Genomic DNA, 22,127 nt, shown 5'->3' on the forward strand with positions numbered 1-22,127 from the left:
ATCATTTGAATTTGATAAGAGTTTTCTTAGGAGTAGCAGTGCAAGAGAGCAAAGTGAAGGGAATAATTATGCCTGAATCTTCCTGGGACAGGTGAGACATCCTCTCTGTCCAACAAGATGAGCTGTAGCAAACAGCCTGGAGTAAAGCCTGTGGTTCCCTAGGACTCACTGCTGCTTTGCACTCAGATATAACCTTTCATTAAAAGTGTTAGTCTGGATTTCTCACTGTGTGCTTCTCCCCATTCCTTTTTCAGTTTTTAATTCCTAGTTCTTCAGTTGCTTACAGGAATCCAGGGCCTGCTGTTCTTTGTCTCAGACTATTTCCCACTTGCACTGCAAGTGGAGTAGGCTATTTGTGTTTGATCAACTAGAAGAGAAATACTACCTATACTGGTTGTCCTGAGGAAAGCTCTGAACAGAAAGCTGGACCTTGAATTCAAAACATTGTGTTCCCCTGCAGATTTGACTGTTCACATCAACTCATCAGGGCAGGAAGTTAAAAATCAGCAGAACGTGAGAACCTTTAATTACAATGCCCTGGATGACACATCAGCAAGACCAGGAGTAAAAACATCACCAACTGACAATGCTCATACATGCAAACCTACTAGGGCAAACTGGGGGGAAACAAACAAACAAACAACCACCACCAACAACAAAATACACACACAACACCAGATTGATCTCAGCATGGAAGTGGATGGAGAGAGAAGCAGGAGAGAATTCTGAAAATTAATTAGAAGTAAAGAAGCATTCCTGGTTTGTTCTTAATAGCAAGTGTCTGCAAACTGCCCAACCCAGGAAAATCTTTCCCGAATTCAAATGTCACCAGCATCTGTGAAGAGCGGGTCTTGAAAGGGCAGAACAGACAGCAAGTTAACATTTCACAAGTACTTACTGAACTAGAAATCACACAGTTTTCTGCATGTTTCACATTCACATAGACACTTCCCAGATTACAAGAAATATCAGGGCTGAGAAATAAACCCAGTCATTTGTACAACTCCAGGGTGCACCTAAATTGCGACCCCAGCTTCCCTTTTCATGGTCCCAGCAGATGTTTTTTGTCCAGCACCCAGAGCTGGGTGGACACTGTACTCACCAGCTGACTGCTGTACCAATACAGCGATGACTCCTTCAGCACACACCAGAACTTTTTCCATTTGTTGCCAATGAAAGCTCCTTTTTCCTTCTTCTTGTAGAGCCATCCTTGACAATCAGCTTGCCCCAGCTCTTTACATGATATCCTCCTTCTGCTCATTGTGAAGAACCCTGTGCCATTAAAAATACAGTTTCTGCTTGTTTAAAAGTGCATTACCAGGAAAGATGTTGCTGCCAATTAAACCTTATTTAGCAATTGCAGTGAGTGATCCAAACAGATCTTAAAATATACTTAGAAGTCACTCAGATCTATAATGGCTGTGAGAATAACACACATTCACTTGAAAAGCATTCTGACATGCAGAAACAAAATAGTAAGCTATAGATAATGCAGATATTAATTAATGCTAAGATAACCACACATGAGATTTTGTAAATTAAAAAGATATCCTTTTAAGAGAAGCATGCATGTATTTCCCTTCATGCAGCTGCACTGAAAAGAATACATCTATTTAAGTCAGCTAGAGAAAACTATTATGCCAAGTACATGAAAACCGCTAGCGTGTGTGTATGTGCAGGCAGCTGATTCTACCTCACTGATTTCCAGCTTTTGATTCAATTAACATACCACAAGGATTTAGTCCAAAGGAACAACCCGTTGTCATTTTTCTCAGAATTGGTGCAAGAATCGGCTGAGTTAAAAAGCAGTCTTCTACAAGCTGAGTAGCAGTATAAAATCCTCACCCTCCCAAGAATAAGACATACTAAGAAAATAATAAGAGGAACCCAGGAGAGAAAAGAAAAAACAATCTCTCGTTACCTTGACTTTTCTTTTTTGTCTTCTGACGCAAGGGAACCTGTAAGAAATGCAGGAAGGAAAGAAAAGAGGAAATTTCAGATTGTGTTGCAATATTTGTGTAGAAAGGGGAGGGGGAAGCTAGAGAAGGACGTGGTGGTGATGCTGGTGGTATATGCAGGATGGAAATGCATAACCCACTCACTGCTGAAGGGACGTTAGTAGCTGAAGCATGAAACGTGTTAATTAAAATTGATGTATATCTAGTTGAGCAAGAGCAAATGTAACTCTATTATACATGTGTCTATCTACTAGTGCTTCCTGTTTCACACCCACAGGCAGTTTCTACTTTGCTACGTGTTTGCCTGAATTGTATTCTGTGTTTAGAAGTTAAAAAATAGAAGTTAGGACTCAGCATTTTAATGCTTCATTACAGTCCACAAGGGGTGTTTATAAACATGGGGAGATCACAAATACATGCCAGGTATCTGATTGTCATTTAGCTCATTCTAAGAAATCCTGAAAAAGGAAAAAATTGGATTTTCCTTTTTTTTTTTTTTTTTTTTTTTTTTTTTTTTTTTTTTAGTGCAGAGAATGTATTTCCCCCATGTAAGAATTTCATAATATTTCTTTAAAGAAAAAAAAAGTCACAAAAATCTGGCAGATTATCCAAACCATAAAACATAAATATGCCAGAAGTTTGCCGTGCCATCTATGAGAGTTTTAGTCACAGCAAAAGAACACAATTGAATTACATTTACGCATTTGCAATCTATATATTTCATCCCACATAAACACATCGAAAATGAAACTAGAACAGAAGACCATGGACCAAAAATGAGGTCATTAGAAATGGTTTTTGGAGTAAATTCTCCCCAGACAGGCCGGTTGATCATGCAACTGTGGACAAAGCACTTGAATTCTCTTTGCCTCAACCTTTCAATCTCTAGCATGGGAACAAAAGCATTCACCTTTTTCTATTTTTAGGAAGGTTTTGAAGCCTCCAGTTGACAAATGCTTGATAAGGTGATGTATGATTTAATATTCTCGGCCACAACGTTGCTATGCAAAGCCGGTAGCTACCTGATCCGCTGCAGAGCTACGCTATGAACATCCTTAATGCAACCCCTCTGCTTCTCAGGAAAACAAAACCCCATTTCATATTATTCTTTAAGGATTTAATAGCTCTTCCTGCAGGCGATTTGAAGTTGAGTAAAGCTATACCATCTGGAAACAGAAATAGAAGAGAGCACTGCCACCAGTATTTACAAGAGCTAGAACTTTCTCTAACCAGTGATCTTTGCAGCATGTATCAGAATGCAGAACTGCATATCGCAGCAATGTGCTTATCTAGTGCCTATTTGAGATGACCTGAAAAACACACTTGTGGGAGGCTTTACCAGGAATGAATAATGTCAGACTCCTGCTTAATCATCATGTATTCTTTTCTCCTTTTTTCTTTCTCTCTCTCTTTTTTTTTTAATTCTACCACTGCACCTCTCTCTCAGACTATTCACCATGACAACAGACAAAGAAAAGCAATGACAAAATATATCCGCTCTATTAAAGGCTCAACAAGTTCCCCATCCTATACTGGTCACCCTTTGAGTCTTCATCATGAAGAAACTAATGCCTTATTTAGGACGCATGGAAATAATATATAGCCTCACTGAATCAATGGGTCAAGCAGTCACGCTAATTACTTTCCTTCACAGCTACACAAAGTGATATTGAGAAAAATAAACATGAATCAATTCTCCTTGCACAAAAATTATGTAGTGGGGCAACCTCACATCTTTGCCGTGAGGTCATTTCATCTTTAATCAACATAAATTTGGACAAGAAGAGCAATACCGTGACAGGATGTGGCTCTCTGTAAACAAGCAAGGAGGTAGTAGATCTTTCCACTAACCTTATTGATGATCTAAAGCAAAATAACATGGTCTATGGCTCATCTGTCAAGAAGGGGTTAATATCCATATTGTGTAAAATCATCTGTTAGGGCCTGTTTTATATACAGACCAAGGAAAAAAAAAATTATTACCTACTAAGATCTTGGGGTAATAAAATATTTTACAAATGTACATTTATTATTCAGCAGCAATGATGGTATCCTGCTGCAAGTTGACAGGGATGATGAATCCTCATCTCTTCATATTTTGTGGGAGGATTTGGGAAACTAATGGGGAAAGGAAGGGCAGTTTCCCCAGTCAGCACTGCATTTAGTTTGCCTGGATAAAACCACTGTTGAGTGAGATTTTGTGAATTAAGAAAAAACTCTGGATTTCTTTCCCAGTATTCCTAAAAGCTGAAGTTTTCAACAAATTAATCCTAAACCTGGAATTCAGCAACTTTTAAATGTTTTTAGTGCTGTTCAGAAGCCTAGCATCATCTTATAAAAAAAAAATTTGGTTTGATTTGCACAAGAGGAACTTCTAATCCCAGACTTCAGCAATGAAATTGGGTGTTATTCACAAAATCACCTCCCCAAATTTTGTTGATTTATGAATAAACAAAAGCAACTTCTTTCTTCAAAGCACCAGCGTTTGGAATCAGATGGATATTTTATGCAATAAACAAGCAGTTTTAAGTAAAACTGGTTTCATCTTAAACCGACAGAAAACCTATATTTAAATGAATCTACCACAAAATTCATGAAATGCCTCACCAGAAGGATTTGGATTCAGTTATTCACAAGAACACAACACAATAGCAAGTCTTCAGTTACAAACATTTCCACAAGAGGTAAATTAAAATTTCCTCCTCTAAAAACTGACTTACAGGAGTCAATCTTTCATTTTAGTGACCCTGGGTGAACATCAATTAAGAGATATTTTTAAGTCCTAGAAGGAGACATTAACACCAGTGGAGAACAAAGAGAAAACTGTGGAAGGCAGAGTTATTGCCAGTAAAACCAATGGTACTGACCAGAGGCGTAACAGCAGTTTCAGATGTTAATATACTGTAACTACCAGACATAGTCACTGGAACAATCTGAAACTGATTTAAATGTCATGATTTTACTACAGTCCTGACAATGGTGGAGGTTTCTCTATAATGCTCAGTTTCCTGATTTCATTATCATAGGTTCAAATGCAAAACAAACTAAAATCAGACCTAATTCTAGCTCTTCTTGTTACCAGGGAAAATCCAAGAGCAGTGACCCCCAGAAAGCTCCAAAATAAATGTAACAGTTCTTTGCAACTTTAGGAAGGCCATCGTTTTTGCGTAAGGATGGCAATACAGGGTAGGTTTTAATCTTTTTTGATACGTTTTGGTTTACTCATCAGTTTACTGAGACCTGAGCACTGAACAGGGTGGGATAGTGATCCTGCAGAACAATGCAGCTTCAAGCTTGCTGTCCACTACTCCTCCACTTGGAAAATACACCCATGAACCTATTGCAAAGGGAGCTGTACAACTGAACATTGTTCACTGCCACTTCTGAGCCAGGTAGGCTCCACTGATGAGCAAAATCATAGGAGAAAAGTGACTACTTCAATGGGAGACTTCTGGTAGTTTAGAGATCCTATTTTTCCACAAAACCACAGTATGGTTCAACTTGGAAGGGATTCCTGGAAGTCATCTAGTTCAACTCATTCACTCAAGCAAGGACACCTATATCTGGTTGTCCAGGACTATGTCCAGACAGCTTTTTAATATCTCCAAGGATGGAGGCTTCACAACCTCCCTGGGCAATCGGTGCCAGTGCTCTGTTACCCTCACAGTGAAAAAACTGTTTTTTCCTGATGTTCAGAAGGAACCTGAAAAGAACCTGGCTTCATCATCTTTGCACCCTCCCTTCAGGTATTTTTGTGTGCAGTAATAAGATCACCTTGAGCCTGTTCTCCAAGCTAAACCGTCCTAGCTCACCTATCCTTTTCTATTAGATGCTCCAGACACGTAAAAATCGTTGTGGCCCTTAACTGAACTCTCTCCAGTATGTCCACATCTCTCTTGCACTAGACACAGAGCTCCAGGTGTGGCCTCACCAGCACTGAATAAAGCAGAAAGATCACCTCCCTTGACCTGCTGGCAATAATTTCTCTAACACAGCCAAGGATGCCATTTACTTTCTCTGTAGCAAAGGCATTTTGCTGACTTATGTTCAACTTGATGTCCACCAAGACTCTCAGGTCCTTTTCTGCAAAGCTGCTTTCCATCTGGGGAGCTCTCAGCATATACTGGTTTCCTCTGGCAGTATCATTTGTGCTCACATGGAGTAACAGTAGAAGGTAAAAATCAGAAGGCTGGACAAGCTTTGTCTGTCTCTCCACAATATCCTGGACCCTGGCCCCTGCCAGGCAGCAAGCCTCTCTAGGTGATTTTACGGGCCTACAGATGGGTGTCTCTGTCCCCCACGGCAGGGAGTCATACATTGAGATGACTCACCATTTCTTCCTGGCAGCCTTGCATGGTCTATAGTTAGGTGAACCAGGTCCTTTGCTAGTAAGCACACCTGGGTCCTCTTCAGTTTCAAGGGAAGTCAACCTATTTTACAGCTGCAAGCTCTTAGGTGGGGCAGGAACCTTCCAGACTTCATGTCTCATGAAGTTCAGTTCACAATGCATGAGGCTGAGAAGGCACCAAAGGCAGCTATGATCAGTAGTTCATCTTCTACAGAGCTGCATTTTCCTTAAGCTTCTCAAGTGTTAGACAGATGTGTGGGTAAGAAAATCTTCTGCTGAGCTCATGCGTCCTAAGTTACTGCTTTCTCATTCATTGAGGAGCAGGACTTGGAAGTGACATTGAGCCCATACAGTAGGCTTTGTTTCACCCTTAAAACAGAACTGGGGCAGCCTGTGGCAGCCTAACCGGTTGGTCTGGCCCATAAGCAACATCTTTTTTAGATATTGTTATTTTGCCCAGTCTTCTATGATTACAGGGACACAACTCCAGCATAAGACCTCTTCAGTTCACCAGTAACTCTGGCATAACTTCAGTCATACTTACGAGAGCATTGCCATCAGCTTCCATGAATGGTTTCAAAGCTTAGTAGGAAAGCTGTAAAAAGAGAAAGTTTTGTTTGCTTCTATATTATATTTTCATATAATGAAAGTCTTGACAGTAGAGTAAAAAAATTTGTTAATACACTTTGACCTGTCAAACCTTCCCACTCCACCCACCCCCTCAAGAAAAGACCTTTTCCAAAGATAACGCTATGTTACGTTACCTGACTTTACTTAAATTAATGGATGTGGTTGTGGGGATGCTTTTTATTTCATTGGATTGGAGTTGGGGGGGGGCGGGGGGCAGGGGGGAAGGGAGGAGGGGTGTTGGTTTTCTTTTTTACTTTGAAAGAAATCTATATGATTTTGATTTAAGATTGACTCACTTATTCCCAGTGTTTTCTGGGAATTCTGATTAGCTAATCAGTGGGATGAGATCTCATACTGGACCACTGGACCACCCACTCCATAGTGAATTGCAGTTTTTTCCTTTTGGACAGCAAAATCTGTGCGGTCCAACAGCAGATGATAGGCTTTATTTTCCAAAGATATAGAAAGTTAGCAGTTATCCTTTTAGGTGATGGTTCAGGTGATTTCATTTGGTATTAAAAATGAATAGTCAACTCCCTACATGATTTTCCTTTGGCTGAATGATAGAAGAATGAATGCAGAGCACAAAATGAAGGAAAATATACCACCTTTTGGTGCTAGCAAAGTTCTTACAAAGCTCAGCCCTCTGCATATGAAAGAATCATTTGTTGAAATGGGAGAGGATAAAAGACTGTTGAAGTGAGCAAGGATTTTCAGAAACAGAGCTAAACTTAAAAAGAATTTCTAATAAGAACTTTTTCCTAAAACCAGTAATTTAAGATATATGCCTATCCTCATACACAATATTTGTTTTAGTTTGAAAATAAAATCCCAAAACAGAAAATAAAAACCCGCCTACTGGCTTCCAGCAATTTCAAACCAAAAATAGAAAGGCAAACAACACATATTTCTCTGTCTCCCAACTGTTTGTATTCAAAAATAGAAATAAGGACTTTCTATAAGTGGCTCAAATTGAAGTAATATCATGATGAGGAGAGCTGTTATGGCAAATAATTTCAAGGATGTTTAGAAATCATAGCTGGTATAAACAAACAGAGGAAACACCTTTTGTTATACAAGCAAATTAACATCAGCTTTCAAATACTGAGCCAGAAAGGGAATAACAGACCAAATTAGAGTAATTATTGTGACATGTGGACTTTTTCCTGTCATTGCTTTATTTCATGTGTGCTTTGGGGAGGGTGGAGTGTAATTTTATGAAGTGCACATATTTGAATCAGCCATAGTACCAGAAGCAAGAGGAGAAGTTAGCTAACTGGCAAGGAAATGTTTCCTCCTGCATGCTTTGTGCCAAAGGAGTTTAAACGGATTTCAACACAACCTTCTCAGTGACTTGCACTCCAGCTTTTTTTAGTTTCCAGACACTGGATAAGCAATCTTCAAGCCAGCATCCAGTTTTCATAAGCAGCACCAACTTATGCCTCATTCTAGTTAAGAGTATCATTTATTATTCCCTGTGTAAAGAGGTGTTAAAAAAAATTTTTTTAAAAAAGCACACAAATATTCACTGCAAAAATAACTCTCATACACATAGCCTGAATTTTTTCTCCTAAGTAAAACCACCTGAGTGAATTAGTTACACCGTGAGACAGCATGAGGATTTTTCTGTCCACTCAAGTGTACCCAGCTATTGCAAAACCAACATTTCAGAAAGGAATAATCAACATTTCAGAAGGGCATAACCTGTTTAGCTCTGCACTACAGTAAAATTAGCATTTCCTTTCAATTTTCTGCAGGTGCATTGTGGTAAAACCATCTTTCTTTTCTAAACAGAGAGGTGAATTAGGAGAAGGAGCTGGATAAATACAGCCACTGAAGTAGAGCTAGTCTATAACCCATCTTACTGGATGGTCCAGCCTGAATCTGCAGGGGCTGGCAAGAATAGGCCCCCCACCCCCCAATATTCCCATCCCAGACACTGCAGTTCGCATCCCTGGCTCAGCTGTGCCCCACACATGCCCTCTGCAATGGTATGTGGTCACACCATGGCAGACCAGGAGCCTGCCCAGGGCTGGCAGTTTTGCTGGCAGAAATGCTTACCAGCCCACCAAAGCTGCACCTGAGCTCAGGAACCTGGCAAGTCATTAAGACATTGGTAGTGGATAATACTTGAGCTCATACCACCAGGAAGGTGTCCTAATTCTAACTGTAACAGCTGCAGCAGGAGAAGACTTGGCCCAGAGAGCTCTTTTCATAGCACTCAGGGCACTATATTACAGACTGGAGCCATCCATATGTGTATCCTTGTCCTGACTTAGGCAGACACTGAATTTGAAGCAGGGTCTCACCCCCTGCAAGGTGTACCCTAAACAACAAGGTGAAGATGAGGGATTCCAGGCCTCTTCCTAAGCCTCTCCATTTAGAATGAGATAAGGTCTCAGAACAGGAGGGGGAAACTCTCCAGCTTACAGATTAAGGCACTCACATGGAAGAAGTGCACCAGGATTGCAATCTGTTGTGGTGGATGTTCTATTCACTAATATTGCAAAGGGGAAAAAAAAAAAAAAAACAATGAGAGAAAATAAAACAAGGCACAGTGAAACCTCTCCCACTTCAAATGGCTTTATAAAGGACAAAACAAAATTGAATTTCTCACTTCCTGGAGGATAAAATGTAATGGATATACTGGATGAAACCAAAGGGGATAAATTTACTTTATCAGTTTGTAAACCATAGCTACGCTTCTTTGGCTTTTCTCAGAGGTGCTTGAAGCAACTCATTTAATTTCAGTCCGAATTGATTACAATATGTCAAAAGTGGTTTCAGCTATAAGATTTTTAATTTAAATTTTTGAGGTTTTTTTAAAATTTCGATTCAACAACTGAACTATAAATATCAGTTTGCATAGCTTTATTAGTCCCACTTCTCTCTAGCTCTTTCAGGAAGAGTAGTAAACAAGTATATGCATGAGTAATAGCTGATGCAACAAATGTGGAAATACAGCAAGTGACTTATCAGAAATATCTTGCAATCATTTCCATTTGACTACATCATCTTTTCTGAAATAAATATCTCTGTTAAAGATCAAAGGCAATGTTAAGGGTGGAAAAAAGGGGAAAAAAAAAAAAAGAAACAACACACCACCAACACTGAGGTTCCAATTATTCTAATTGCAAAAAGCAATTCTAATTCGTTAGTAATATTCCTCTTGTGGAGGTCAAAAATCCACAAGTCCTGACACTGTCTATTCCCAGTTACAAGCTACAGTGTGTCCATCTGCGATGAAATTGGTAAAAGCCTGCCAGACATGCCTTCCAGACATCCCTCAGATGACATGAATGGGCATATGCCTTCCTGCTTCTGAGCAAAATATTTGAGATATGTAACATGACTCAAACTATTTGTGTTGCAGAAGCACCCAAAATGTGTGTAGCTCAGTTCCTGTTCAGATGTCATTGACACAAACTGCTCAAAAATAAAAATATTAAATTCTGCTTTACCAAGCACCAAGTCAAGGCTGTAAGACAACCTGGAAAATAAGCTTTTTGCCTTCCATGTGTTTACATTTCTCACACTGGTCACCAGGTTTAAACCTCTCTGCTTGCTGTTTATTTGGCTGCCTGAAACTATCTGCACTTCAATGGGCAATGAATTGACAGGCAACATGAAACCAGTGATAGTGCTACAAAAATTTTCCTAAAAAAAAAAAATCAATGATTACTTAACCACATATCTCACCAGGCATTGTCCCAAATTGTAGCAGTGCTTAAAGTACTGTCCTGTGGCAAGGAGACAGCCTTACATAATAGTCCTGAATTATCACATTACCTTTAACTGGGGTTCTTGCAACAATACAGGGGAAAAATAATCCCAGTGACTGTAAACTCATAATTGTCCTTTACCAGAGATCAATTTAATCTGACAGAATCTTACCATTAACTACTAATTAGTCAGAGCTAGTCAGTTACTTAACTAGTTAATTAGCTGTCTACATTGGCTATCTTATTTGTACAAGGAGTTTCTCGATCTGCAGATTTTCTCTCATTTACTGGCTCACCAGGAAAGTTGATTAGGCTGGTGCTTTGCCACAGGGCAATGACAAATAGATGTTAAGGCACTGTCCACAAAAGCTCATGGACTGTCCCACCCACCTTGGTCCCCATGACTATGTTTCCAATTGGAGGTGAAACTACAGATTCACCTTTAACATAGGAAACAGTAAGCCCATTAAAGTACAACTCTAAGTCATAATTGTCAGAGTATACCTTCAGCTTTGGTCACAATGGTTGAATTTATGCTTGTTAAATAAAAATTACCTTTTGAAAAGCCAGAAGAGTTGTTATCACAGGTCTAGCAGCAAGAAACTGCCTTTGTCAAGTTATAATACCATGGATTATGACCCTATTTTCAAATGCATCTGAAATTATTCAATACCCTCACCTGCAAGCAATTCAAAAAGACTGCTGCTGACTCTGGTTGGGAGAGGGCCAGGAAAAACTGGAACAAAGTTCACTGCTCCCGTCTTGGAGACAGAAAGGGGCTGGAGACATCGCCCTGCTTGGATCACGGCCAGGTCCTGTCAGTCCAGCTGGGAAGCCCAGGTGCGGCAGGTTACAGGTGATGACAGCTCTGAGCAGGCTGTTGCAGGAACCCCTGCTTACCACCTTCGGGAGGAGAGGGCCTGGGAAGAAAGAAATAAGAGGTTCAACAGAAGAGAAATGCCTCAGCTGCCTCTGTAGACTCACAGACAAAAAACAAGAAATCAAAATGGCATGTTTAGTGAGGTGTGTCTACCCCAAATGTGAGTTTGCATGCAGACTCCTTATAGTGTTGAGCTGATTCCTAGTCCTGTTATGTTTGAAGGCCAAGGAAGAGTTTGCAAAGAGAAACACTGAGTGGAATACTGCAACTACGTGTGCTTCCTAGCTGGCCCTTTTGCTGTGGCAGGCAATAAAAACAGGCCAAGTTCGGTTTGCTGCAGATTTAGTGCAGTTAAAGAAAAAGCAAACACTCCAAGTGTAAAGAATTGCTTCCCTGGTGTTCTGCTCTCTTCCAGCGATGCACAGTTCTCAGTTCTTTGCTAGCCCAGAAGATGAAACACAGAGAAGGGGCAGGAAAATAAAAGTCCAAAGCCTATAAGCCCCTCCTGAGACAACAATCCAAACACAGTTTTGAGGGAATACTGCAAGATCTGGCACCTAAAGAGAGAATGAAGGAGATGTTTCTCCCAACCACAAAAGCACAGAACCTCTGCACTAATTGTAAATGCAAATCATCACAGTGACAAAAACCTGAGACATACTCACTGGAAGGCAGTTCTGACAAACACTTGCTGTCAAGGTATTGTAGAAGGTTTTATGCAAAATGTAGAAATGGAAAAAATTAATCACATCAATAAGTCACGGGGAAACATGTTGTGAATTTGGAAGATGAGGTTCAGAGGAAAAAAGGAAGAGAAAAAGTATTTTCATCAAAATGAACCATATTTTCTAAAATAAAACTGACCAAAAAAAATTCTGTCAGATAGAACCGACAAGGGGAGGCTGCCTGGCACACCCTGGCTTCCAGCTCTGCCCCGTGCCATTTCAAGAACAAACTGAGTCCAGGACCCTTTGCCCAGCACAACATAGTAGCATTTTCCTCTTGGAGTATTTTTACTATTTCCCCTGCAGTGGCCATCGGGATAAAAACCCACCTCGGAGACAGGAGTCCCCCAGGTGGGGAATGGCCTCCCCACAGCCCTGCAGTGCTTCTGAGCTGCCAGGAGGGGCTCAGTTCCCCTCCCTAGCTCCCTCCCCATCCTGCCCCCCCTTGTTAGAGACATCTCAGGTGCAGCAACAAATTGATTTAAGGCAGTGAATCCAAGGCTAGAGTAGAAGCTGACCAGTCCTTCCTATGTTTACAGCTGCCCCACAGAACACTGTGGATGGAGTTTTCTCCTACATCCAAAAAAGCTAGATGTCCTGAGCAATAACTCCTTTGCTGCCACCACAAGAAAGGTAACAAGGAAATTCAGTCCCATTACAACTACCACAACTGCAATGCTGTAACAGGAGCACACTTTTGCCTCTCCTGCTTTTGAAAACAAAAGGCCAAAAAAAATGGCTACTGTTGCACTCTCTGAAGCTTAGACGTGAATCCTCTTCTCCTTTCTTATTCCCAGGCAATGTTCATTATATTGACAGCTCTATACAAAAGGCCAGCATTCACACTTTCAGAGAAATGTCAAGAGAAAAGCTTTTAAACCATAAAGCAAAATCATTATGCTAGTGAGTATGAGGACGAAGTAAGTAATGTCTGGGAGACTTGCTGCTGCTTCCGTCAAAGACTTGCATTCCATGTTCACAAAGTTCACAAGAAACAGAAGTCTTGAGAGTCCTGTTTGATTCTTCGTTAAAAGATAAGGAACACTGAAGAGTTTATCTTCCTCCCACCCTTCACGATACAAAAAATACATGCACTGTACTCAAACATCACGTCTGCTTTAAAGCAATCTCCATGGGGTGAGGTATAGCAATGGCAAAGTGCCCTGGCATGTGGCACCCCAGAAGGATGAAACTGCTCTGGCACTACACTGGAGGCTGCTCAGCCATAGTTACATGTGGTCATCTTCTCCTCATGAGTGAAAGGCATTACTCCAGGAACAAGAAAAGTGAGAAAACCTGATTGCTCTCTTGAGAGCTTTTCCAGATAATTTTAACCAGCAGGCATTTGTTAAATCAACATCCAGGTCCATGTGCTAGTATGTAACATGGAATTTCTTTAAGGTCCAGGACAGACAGGCCAGCAAGCTGGGCAGGCGACTGTTCTCAGGACACCTGAGCTGGATCAGATATGGACTGTTGAGAGGAAAAATAATCACCTCTAGGGTAAAAGCACAACGATATGATGAAAAAAAATGCTATTAGAAACACTTCACCCTGGGAATCCACTTTAGTCAGCTGCAACTTCAGCAGCAACTTCACTGCTTTTAGACTATTTCAACAGTAGACTTGAGTTTCTTTTAATCACATTAACTTTCATTATCGGTTCAAATTGCTACCAGTCATCTTTACCTTATGTCTGCAATGAGCAAGAGAACAAAACTTGCTACACCACACAAAAAGAGCATAGTAAAACATGTCTGCTAGAAGACAGCCTCCCACCAACATTAAGAGGAGGGCTTGTCCAGGGTGGGCAGCATCACAAGCTGGCTAGCCCTGGCAGCTGAAATAAAACTTAGAAAACACTATTACTGTTTGCAAAAGATTACTGCAATGCTTTTCTTCAGCCATCAGTGCCTCTAGACATTCAGGATTTACTATGACTCTTGCTTTATAAGAACCATAGCCTTTGCCAGAACATCTGCACACAGAACTAAATCATTAAAGATTACTAGTTGCTACTCCCACAAATGCAGCTCTGACTACTTGCTTCTTAAATCTTCCAGAAGCTAACACTTTTCTTTACTCCTTTTCTCTGGGGTTGTCCTCATTGGAGTAAAATCTGAAAGGAAAAACAATGAACATTCTTCTAAAGGAGAAGGTAATACGGTGAAACTATTTACAGAAAACTAAAAATGAACTTGTTCTTTCACAGGAACCATTTCCTGGTTTTCTCAGAAGATTCATATTTTTTTGATGTCATAAGCCATATTTCACCAAACTTTTTCCCTTAGATTCCACCGGATTATTGGTCTCACAACACTTTGTATAAAGTCAAGTCTCTGCCTGTGTCTCTCCTTTTCTTCTAAGGAGAGATTCTCTCTCTTTTGTTTTTCTTCTAAACCAGTCCCCAGCTGTTTATGTTATGTTACATTTAAATGACTGTATTACAATGTGGAGTACCTCCATTTTTTAACTTAATTCTTACATATCTTTCAAGTTTTACATAAGAAAAGCAAATAGACAAAATAACTTTGACTTTCCAGTCATAAAAAATATCAATAAAGACAAAATAAAATTAGTACTATCAACTATTTAATGGCAGTGTATAGCTCACCATAATTGCAGCCTCAATAGCTACTTTTATGATCATCTTTAAATAATTTTTCAATTAATTCGGTGTTATCTCTCATGCCATATGCCATTTTGACAACAAGAAAAAAAAATTGCCAGCAAATACACAAATAATTAACAAACAGTAAATGCTTGGAGAAAAGCAACCCCGCACTTGGTATTTCCTCTTGCAGCAGAGCTACAACTTATACCAGTTGAAGAGCCTAAGGCTAACATAAGGATTTGAAACACCCATAATTGAAATTGTCTTAGTTTAAAATCAACAATGACACACTTTTCAACACACACTTCTGACATGGGGAAGGAATGGTGTATTTGCCTTCCTAGCTGATCTCTCAGGCTTTACTCAAGTAAGTGTCATGACGCATCCTGTTTCTCTTGGCAGCTAGATAGCTTCTCATGCCTTCTGACCAGATATAACTCAGCACACCTTTTTTTGCAAGCATTGTCAAGCACAACAAGGTTGTAATTCTCCTGTCTTGTTAAAGTCACGGAAAAATATTGGAAAGATTGAAAGACCATCAAAAAATTTGGATACAACTCCTCTAGGCATACCACTGACTGAAGACAACTGAATTACTACCTTGTGATGTGTGGTGGTGCTTTTCAGACACATGGGCATGACTAGAAACACCTCAGGGAGCTCACAGAGCTCAGAGGGGTATATCTGAACGCAAAAGTCCTACTCAATACCAGTAAGCACTTCGTCTTTCTGGGCAAGAGCTATTACTGCCCATTTCACCCTCATTTTTTCAGTGATGAGGAAATATCTTGAAGAAAGCCTAAATGTGAACAAGATAAGCATCACACTTCAATGGCTTTAACATGCCAATATGGCAATCTTAAATCCCATCAACTAATGTGAGTTTTATTCACTAAGAAGTTAATACCATAATCATAACCACAGAAGATTTCTCATTTTCAAGCTATCATTAATTCTACTTTGTGCTTCTCTTCTACAGAGCATCTCAGAGAAAACACCATTTTCACTTAAGAAAAAAAAAATTGCTCTCTGCCCAAAGCTCAGAGATTTAAAAACAGAAAATATAACAAGCTTTGTTAAAAAATATACAGCTTTGAAGGAAAAGTCTTGCTTTCTTACCATGAAAAAATGAACGGAATTGTTTATATCTAAAACCACAAATTAGATAAACAGTCTAACAAGTAATAACTAATTAGACATTTTTTTCCAGTTGTATCATCTCACAATATTATTTCATTTTCCTCATCAATCTTTCCTTTTGCTGAAACCTACATCCCAACATAGGACAACAAGAATATTAATTGGAATAAAGACACAATATCATGTCTAAATTTCATGATGCCTTGGTTTTAAAATATTTCTTAAATTCAAGTACAGTCCTTAAATTTCAATTTTATAACTTACATACAACTGAGCAGTAACATAAAACGCACCCAAATTCCTAAGAAGTATGACACAAGAAAGACACTTCTCATGAAGTGGACAGACTTTGAATCATCTACCTGTGATTTGTTGAGATCAGTGAGGAAGAAAAAATCCAAGCTACTCCAAACAAGAAAAAAAAAAAAAAAAAAAAAAATCAAACTACTCTGGAGGACTCACTCTCAAAATACTTGCATTTGTTTGGTTTGTTTGGTTTGTGGGGTTTTGTGGGTTTTGTTGGGGGGGGGGGGGTAAGGAGAAATGGAGGTTGTTTTGTTTTGTTTGGGGGGGTTGTGTTTTTGTCTGGGGGCTTTGTTTTGTGCCACCCCAGAGTTTAAGCTCCAATTATTCACAGAAGAAAGTGAGCTGACCACAAATATAAATAGAAAAGAATGCTGAAATGTTGAATTCAAGGTAGCCAAGGCTGAAACTCCACAGGGATTTGTAAGTCAGGCCAGAAGGTCAAACAGCTGTTCAAACTGGATGTCAGTCAAGTTTTCAGCACATTTTATAATATGTTGCACATGTAACCCATATGTTCCTACTGTGTCACCTCATTAAGAGTGAAAGAATAGAGAAGCAGCAGTAGAGAAAAGACACGAACTTTAACTGAGCATCCAATGTCCTTGCTCAACTGCAGCCAGAAATATAGGACCCAAATACCATATAATGTGATGTATTATAAAACAATATTATGGGCCAAAAGTAGAAGCAAAATAGTTAAGCATGCTGAGTAGCTGTCTCTAAAGCTGTCCGAAGGTTTCAATCAGAAGACAAACAGGCCAGAAAACAATTACCATCTGAAAGTAGGTCTCATCAGAAATTATCAAAGTGGAGAAAGACCTACAGACTCAGCAATTAACCAAAAGAAGATGAAGATGTCTCCTCTGTGGCTGCAGGGACCCAAAACGATGTTTAAGTTGATGTTATCCACTGTGGTTCTAGGACTGTATGTTCACAATACATCTTTACTGGAAACACAGTTTATGCCGAGCACACACAACACATCCAGAAGACAAAAAACTGCTGGAAAATCTTGCTTCCCCCCTGAAATGGCATGTACTACCTGGCATTTCAGAGTACAGCTTCAATCTTCATCTCAGTGGGAAGAAAAGTGCTTTAAGTGCACGGGTAGTGCACTTGGGTACAACCCACAAGACTCCAGTTAGAGACACAAGACAAAAATCATACTTGAAAAGAGCCCCTCCAGAGCACTAAATAGCTAGTACATAATACTATTAACAATAATTTTTATTTCCCCATTTCGCATTCTCCCCCTCCTTTCCTCCCCTCCTAATTCCCTGTTTTGCACTTAACTGAAGGGATGTTCAACAACAAACTTGGGAAGTGTTGCTTGATACTTAATACAAACATCTTCACACTTTTGCTTTCTGAGAAAAATTGACTATTTGACATCATCTCCATTCTCTTTGCACTATGTGAGATCCACACAAAATACTTAAAGACTCCACTAGGGAGCTAAAGAAAGCTTAGAGACACAAGCAAGTTACTATGTGTTGGCTGAGACATTAACTACAAAAGATTTAAGTTAAACTGAATTGCCTAGCAGTTGCATTTGCTTTAGATTAAGAGAAAATAAGCACAATTAATATGACTCAGCTGGTGCAGTATTTTGATGGCACTCATACCCAGAAGCTGTTCCTGGAAGAAGCTTATAGACTTGGATGCACCAAAGAATAAGAGTGTGAGTTCTCCTGAGGTCTTGCAAGAAGGAAAGAGGATAATGAAGCAGTTACACTGTGTAACAAAGCAGGGAACTATGTAAAATTATTTACAGAATTACCACCCAAAATGTTGTTGAAGAAACTTTTCTGAAGTGTTAGCAATAGGGATTGCAGTACGCTTATTTCCGTTATGACGGACCATGTGTCAGGTACTTTAGGAACATGTAAGAAAAGAGAAGGTAACTCTGCTCTTGGTAGCTTCCAGTTTAAGACAGGATACAACAGGAAGATGCAGACACTAATCAGACAGAGTCCAAGATAACAGTAAGACAAGAGTCATCAAGATCATATGTTCAGCCTCGGCATGCCTGAGGACAAACATTGCCCAGGTTTATGTTAGTGCTGTAGTAAGTGGCTTTGAAAAATAATGATATAATGTTTTCAAATGTTCGTAAAACTGAAAGGGGGGTCCCACGGAGGGAGGAATCCCAGGGAGTTCAAAATAAGAGCTAAGGCTCAGCAGTTTGATGCTGCCCAGAAGTGTAAACAAATAGGCTGGAAGATTCAACAAAGCAGAGTGAGAAACTTATCCTTGCAGTGAGATTCTGAATTGATATGAGGAGATGAAATCACTTTTGTCAGGGCTAGAGAACAGGAGATTTCAGTAAATGTGACATAAAATAATGACAGCTCTGATGACAGTTTATTTCTGTGTATGAAGAGTGAAGACATTTGAAAATGTGTGCAAAATTTAAACATGGCTTGGAAATGAGGATATAAAGAATTGAAGAAGGCACTTAGACCATAATGTCATTGTCAGTAATGAGCAAGGATGATTTAGGAAAGGAAAGATGTTGATTGTGTTGGGTCCAACTAAAGGCTGAGCCCTGACATATGAGAGAGACAGACTATCAAACTCTACTTTTGGTCAAAAAAAAGGCAGCTGTGTTATAGGAATAGATCTGCTCTTCATAGGGTGAGAAGCCATGCTGATGTTTGTGAATAAGTTTACTTGGGCACAAGATGCAAAGGAAAAAAGGATCAGAGGACAGGATCTTTTAGTAGATCATGGACACTATTTTGGGCTATATCCAGACCTTCTGAAAAGCTATTTGTAAATGTGTCTCCAAAAACTGGTGGATGGGAAGGTTTTAAGAAGAGACTTTCAGATAAAATCAAAGGTAATTGCCAGGATAAACTGATGGCAGAGAACAGAGTTTTTCATTGGTTGACTGTATTTAGAAGAAGACATAAAAACATACTAGCTGAGAAAAAGGAGAAGATGTTCTGTGGAAAAGCAAGGTAAGGAAGTCAAAGGAAGGAAGATGAGCTCTTCCTAGATGAGGAAGCCATACCTGCAGGAGAAGCAGCAGTTAAAGAAGTAGCAGGTGAGACAAGGTCATGTCACTTTGTTGGTTTCCCAACCCCCACCCGCCTTGGAAGCAATTAGCAGGACCTGTTTGGAGAGGAAAGAGACAAGAACATGGGGACAACTGAAAGCATATGCACAGAGAAAGCATGACTCAGCTAAGCCAGAGGCATGGGATAGAGCTAAAGAAGAACAGACACATTCATCATGGCAGAAGAATTCAGTCTGTTCATGGGACCTGTGCCAGAGATACCCCAAAAGCAAAAGAAGCAGACACTGGAGGGCAGCCAACCTGTAACTTGATGATAGGAAAGAGAAGTGAACAATTAAAGGGTAGAGGAGGCTGCAAAAGGGAAATATTTTTAGAAATGTATATCACTTAGGCATAAACACAGTGCATACATATAGGCACTTTGATGGGCTATGCCTTTAACTACATGTATTGCTTTTCAGAAATATCCTTAAAAGACAGCTTCAGCTGAGAGGGAAACTGAGATGCAGAAAGAGGTAATAGGTATAGTTTCACATGCCACAGTACCTCAACATCCATCTCCCTCTTCAGTGATTGTGTAACCACACTCAGCATGATTTCATCAGGAATAAGTGATGCATCAGGCAGCCCACTTTCTCCAGGCTCAGAAGTAGTACTTGCTACATTGGCCCATTCACAGTATGAGTTGCATTAGCAAGTGGTTCAGTGATCCCCTTGTGGACAGTTCTGTACGAAAAAGAGTGAAACTATTCAATATGCCATCCAGTGACACAGCCTTCTCTGGGTTTCTGCACCTGCCTCAGGATCCAAAGCCAACTGAGAACCTGTTAGGATCTTCACTTGACAAACTGATCAGGAGCAGGTTGCACATCTATACCATTTAATCAAGCCAAGGCACAACACTCTTGTCTGTACCATGTGCTACTTCTGTATCTTTATCCAAACCAGTCTTCATCCTATTCACTCACAACCAAGTCACATTTAGTTTAGCTAGATCATGTGGGGGTGCGGAAGAGTTGGATTGGAGGAGAAAGAGGAAACATCTGGAATTAGCAAGGACAAAACAGAGAACATCTTAACAACTGTCGTAACTCTTCAGCCCATGGCAGCTCAATGCCTTCCCCCACCAACTTGCATGGACTACACAGATGCTGGTGGAGACCATGCTCTGCTGAGCGTGCAACACCCAGCTGCTACACCCACTCAGGGAAACACATAGGAAAAAAAAAAAAAAAAGAGATGCAAATGCTGCTTTCTGACCACCAAACAGCCCTGCAAGTAATCAGCTCTCTCAGTGTTCATGAGGACAAGCAGCTTGCACAAAAAGTTCATTTGAACTTTAGCAGCCTGGCATTAATGGCTGTTGTTATTTATGGAGTGAAACAAAGCTTTCTGCTACCCTGATTCTTACCAGCTTCAGTGCAGATGCTCTTATGAAGCACACTTTTGCAGACAGTACACACTTTCATGTGCCGTTTCACCCTTCCCACCTATGAAACCAGTATGACCTCCCAATGGAAAGCAGGTGTTGGAACTGCAACAGTGAAGCAGCATGATGGGCAAAGTCAAAGCGATGCAGCATTGGAAAGCAGAGAGCTTCCACATCCCTGACCCCGGTCACGGGTCCTTCCACCTGATCAAATCTTGTGCACCTGTGTCACCAGAGGCAACACACAGAGAGGGGCACAGTGGAACACTCCCCAGATAAGGTACAAGGGGAAAGTACAGAAATGCCGGTTCATGAGAAGTTACCAGGTAATTTCTCTCTCCTTTATGGATTATCACAAACCATTAAAAGCATTGGCATAACTGGCAAACAGGAAAATCCTACTGAACTAAACTGCGGTTTCTGACACTAATAATAAACCTCCCAAGAACTGCAATTAATGTAATTTACCCTATTTAAGATACATATTACCCTACGACCCAAAAAGGACTTGTTGGAAGCAAGCAGCTAAGTGAATGATTAAACAATGTTAATCTCAGCTTTCACCAGAAGGACATTTTGTTGAGGAAAACTGTAGTCCCAGGATGCAGTCAGTATTGTGGTTTTTCTGTTTCAGAGCAAAGGACAGGAGATTTTAATTCCAGCTGTCCTTTTGTTCATGATATAGGTGAACACATTCACATAATACTTCTGCTGTGTCTCTACTCACACAATTCCACATCTATGAGAAAAACATTAAAATTAACACATTCTAAAATTCTTTCCACATCAAAACCAGAAATCTATCTGCTTAGTGCTGTCACCACAGCACATTACATTCTACCCCCACATTTTGCCTGAAATACTCTTTACACAATACTAGATGTTCACATTTTTATCCAGGCATATAAAAATCAATAAAACAATTGTTTCTATTTCTGTATTGCACACTTGTCTTCACAAATATCTGATTTACATGAAACAGTCATGGCTAGACTCTCGTCCTGTCCTTCGATGCATCTTAACACATAACTGAATGAAACTTCTTCAAAATAGGAATCATTCACATACATGCTGCCGCCTGTCCTCACTCTGCAAATAAACACCATTATTTCTAATATCTTCATTATTTTAAGTAATCCCTTTGCATTTTTTAAGCGAAAGAGGAGGGGGGCTGTTGGGAAGGGAGCATAAGATCGTTTACACAGTCTTTTAAAAAAGGGCAGTTACATACCAGTGTAAACTTCCTTTATTGTACAAAGAAAGTCCATTTCTCATCAGCTAAAAGCATTTAAAAATAAAAACTGTCATCAGACAGAAACAACTAATGTTCATCACTTAAGAGAAAAGAAATAA

At 39.9% G+C, this 22,127-nt stretch overlaps 1 protein-coding gene across 8 annotated transcripts in view; it reads right to left on the bottom strand.

Moving 5' to 3' along the window:
• IPCEF1 (interaction protein for cytohesin exchange factors 1) overlaps window positions 1-22,127 on the bottom strand; it is an 85,883-nt gene that overhangs the window by 39,581 nt on the left and 24,175 nt on the right. For 3 of the 8 annotated variants that reach the window (XM_082048301.1, XM_082048303.1, XM_082048300.1), the window contains exons 2-5: window positions 11,338-11,578; window positions 6,851-6,901; window positions 1,922-1,958; window positions 1,103-1,272 (exon numbers count right to left, since the gene is read on the bottom strand). In XM_082048301.1, the coding sequence (XP_081904427.1) occupies window positions 1,103-1,272; window positions 1,922-1,958; window positions 6,851-6,874 (231 nt within the window). In that variant the 5' untranslated portion in view covers window positions 6,875-6,901; window positions 11,338-11,578. Of the gene's footprint in view, window positions 1-1,102; window positions 1,273-1,729; window positions 1,867-1,921; window positions 1,959-6,850; window positions 6,902-11,337; window positions 11,579-19,891; window positions 20,072-22,005; window positions 22,081-22,127 lie in introns of those variants that run through there. The other 5 variants (XM_082048304.1, XM_082048298.1, XM_082048299.1 and 2 more) reach the window with 4 other exon arrangements.

Source organism: Streptopelia decaocto (genome assembly GCF_964273445.1).
Source record: "Streptopelia decaocto genome assembly, chromosome: 3".
Taxonomy (NCBI): domain Eukaryota; kingdom Metazoa; phylum Chordata; class Aves; order Columbiformes; family Columbidae; genus Streptopelia; species Streptopelia decaocto.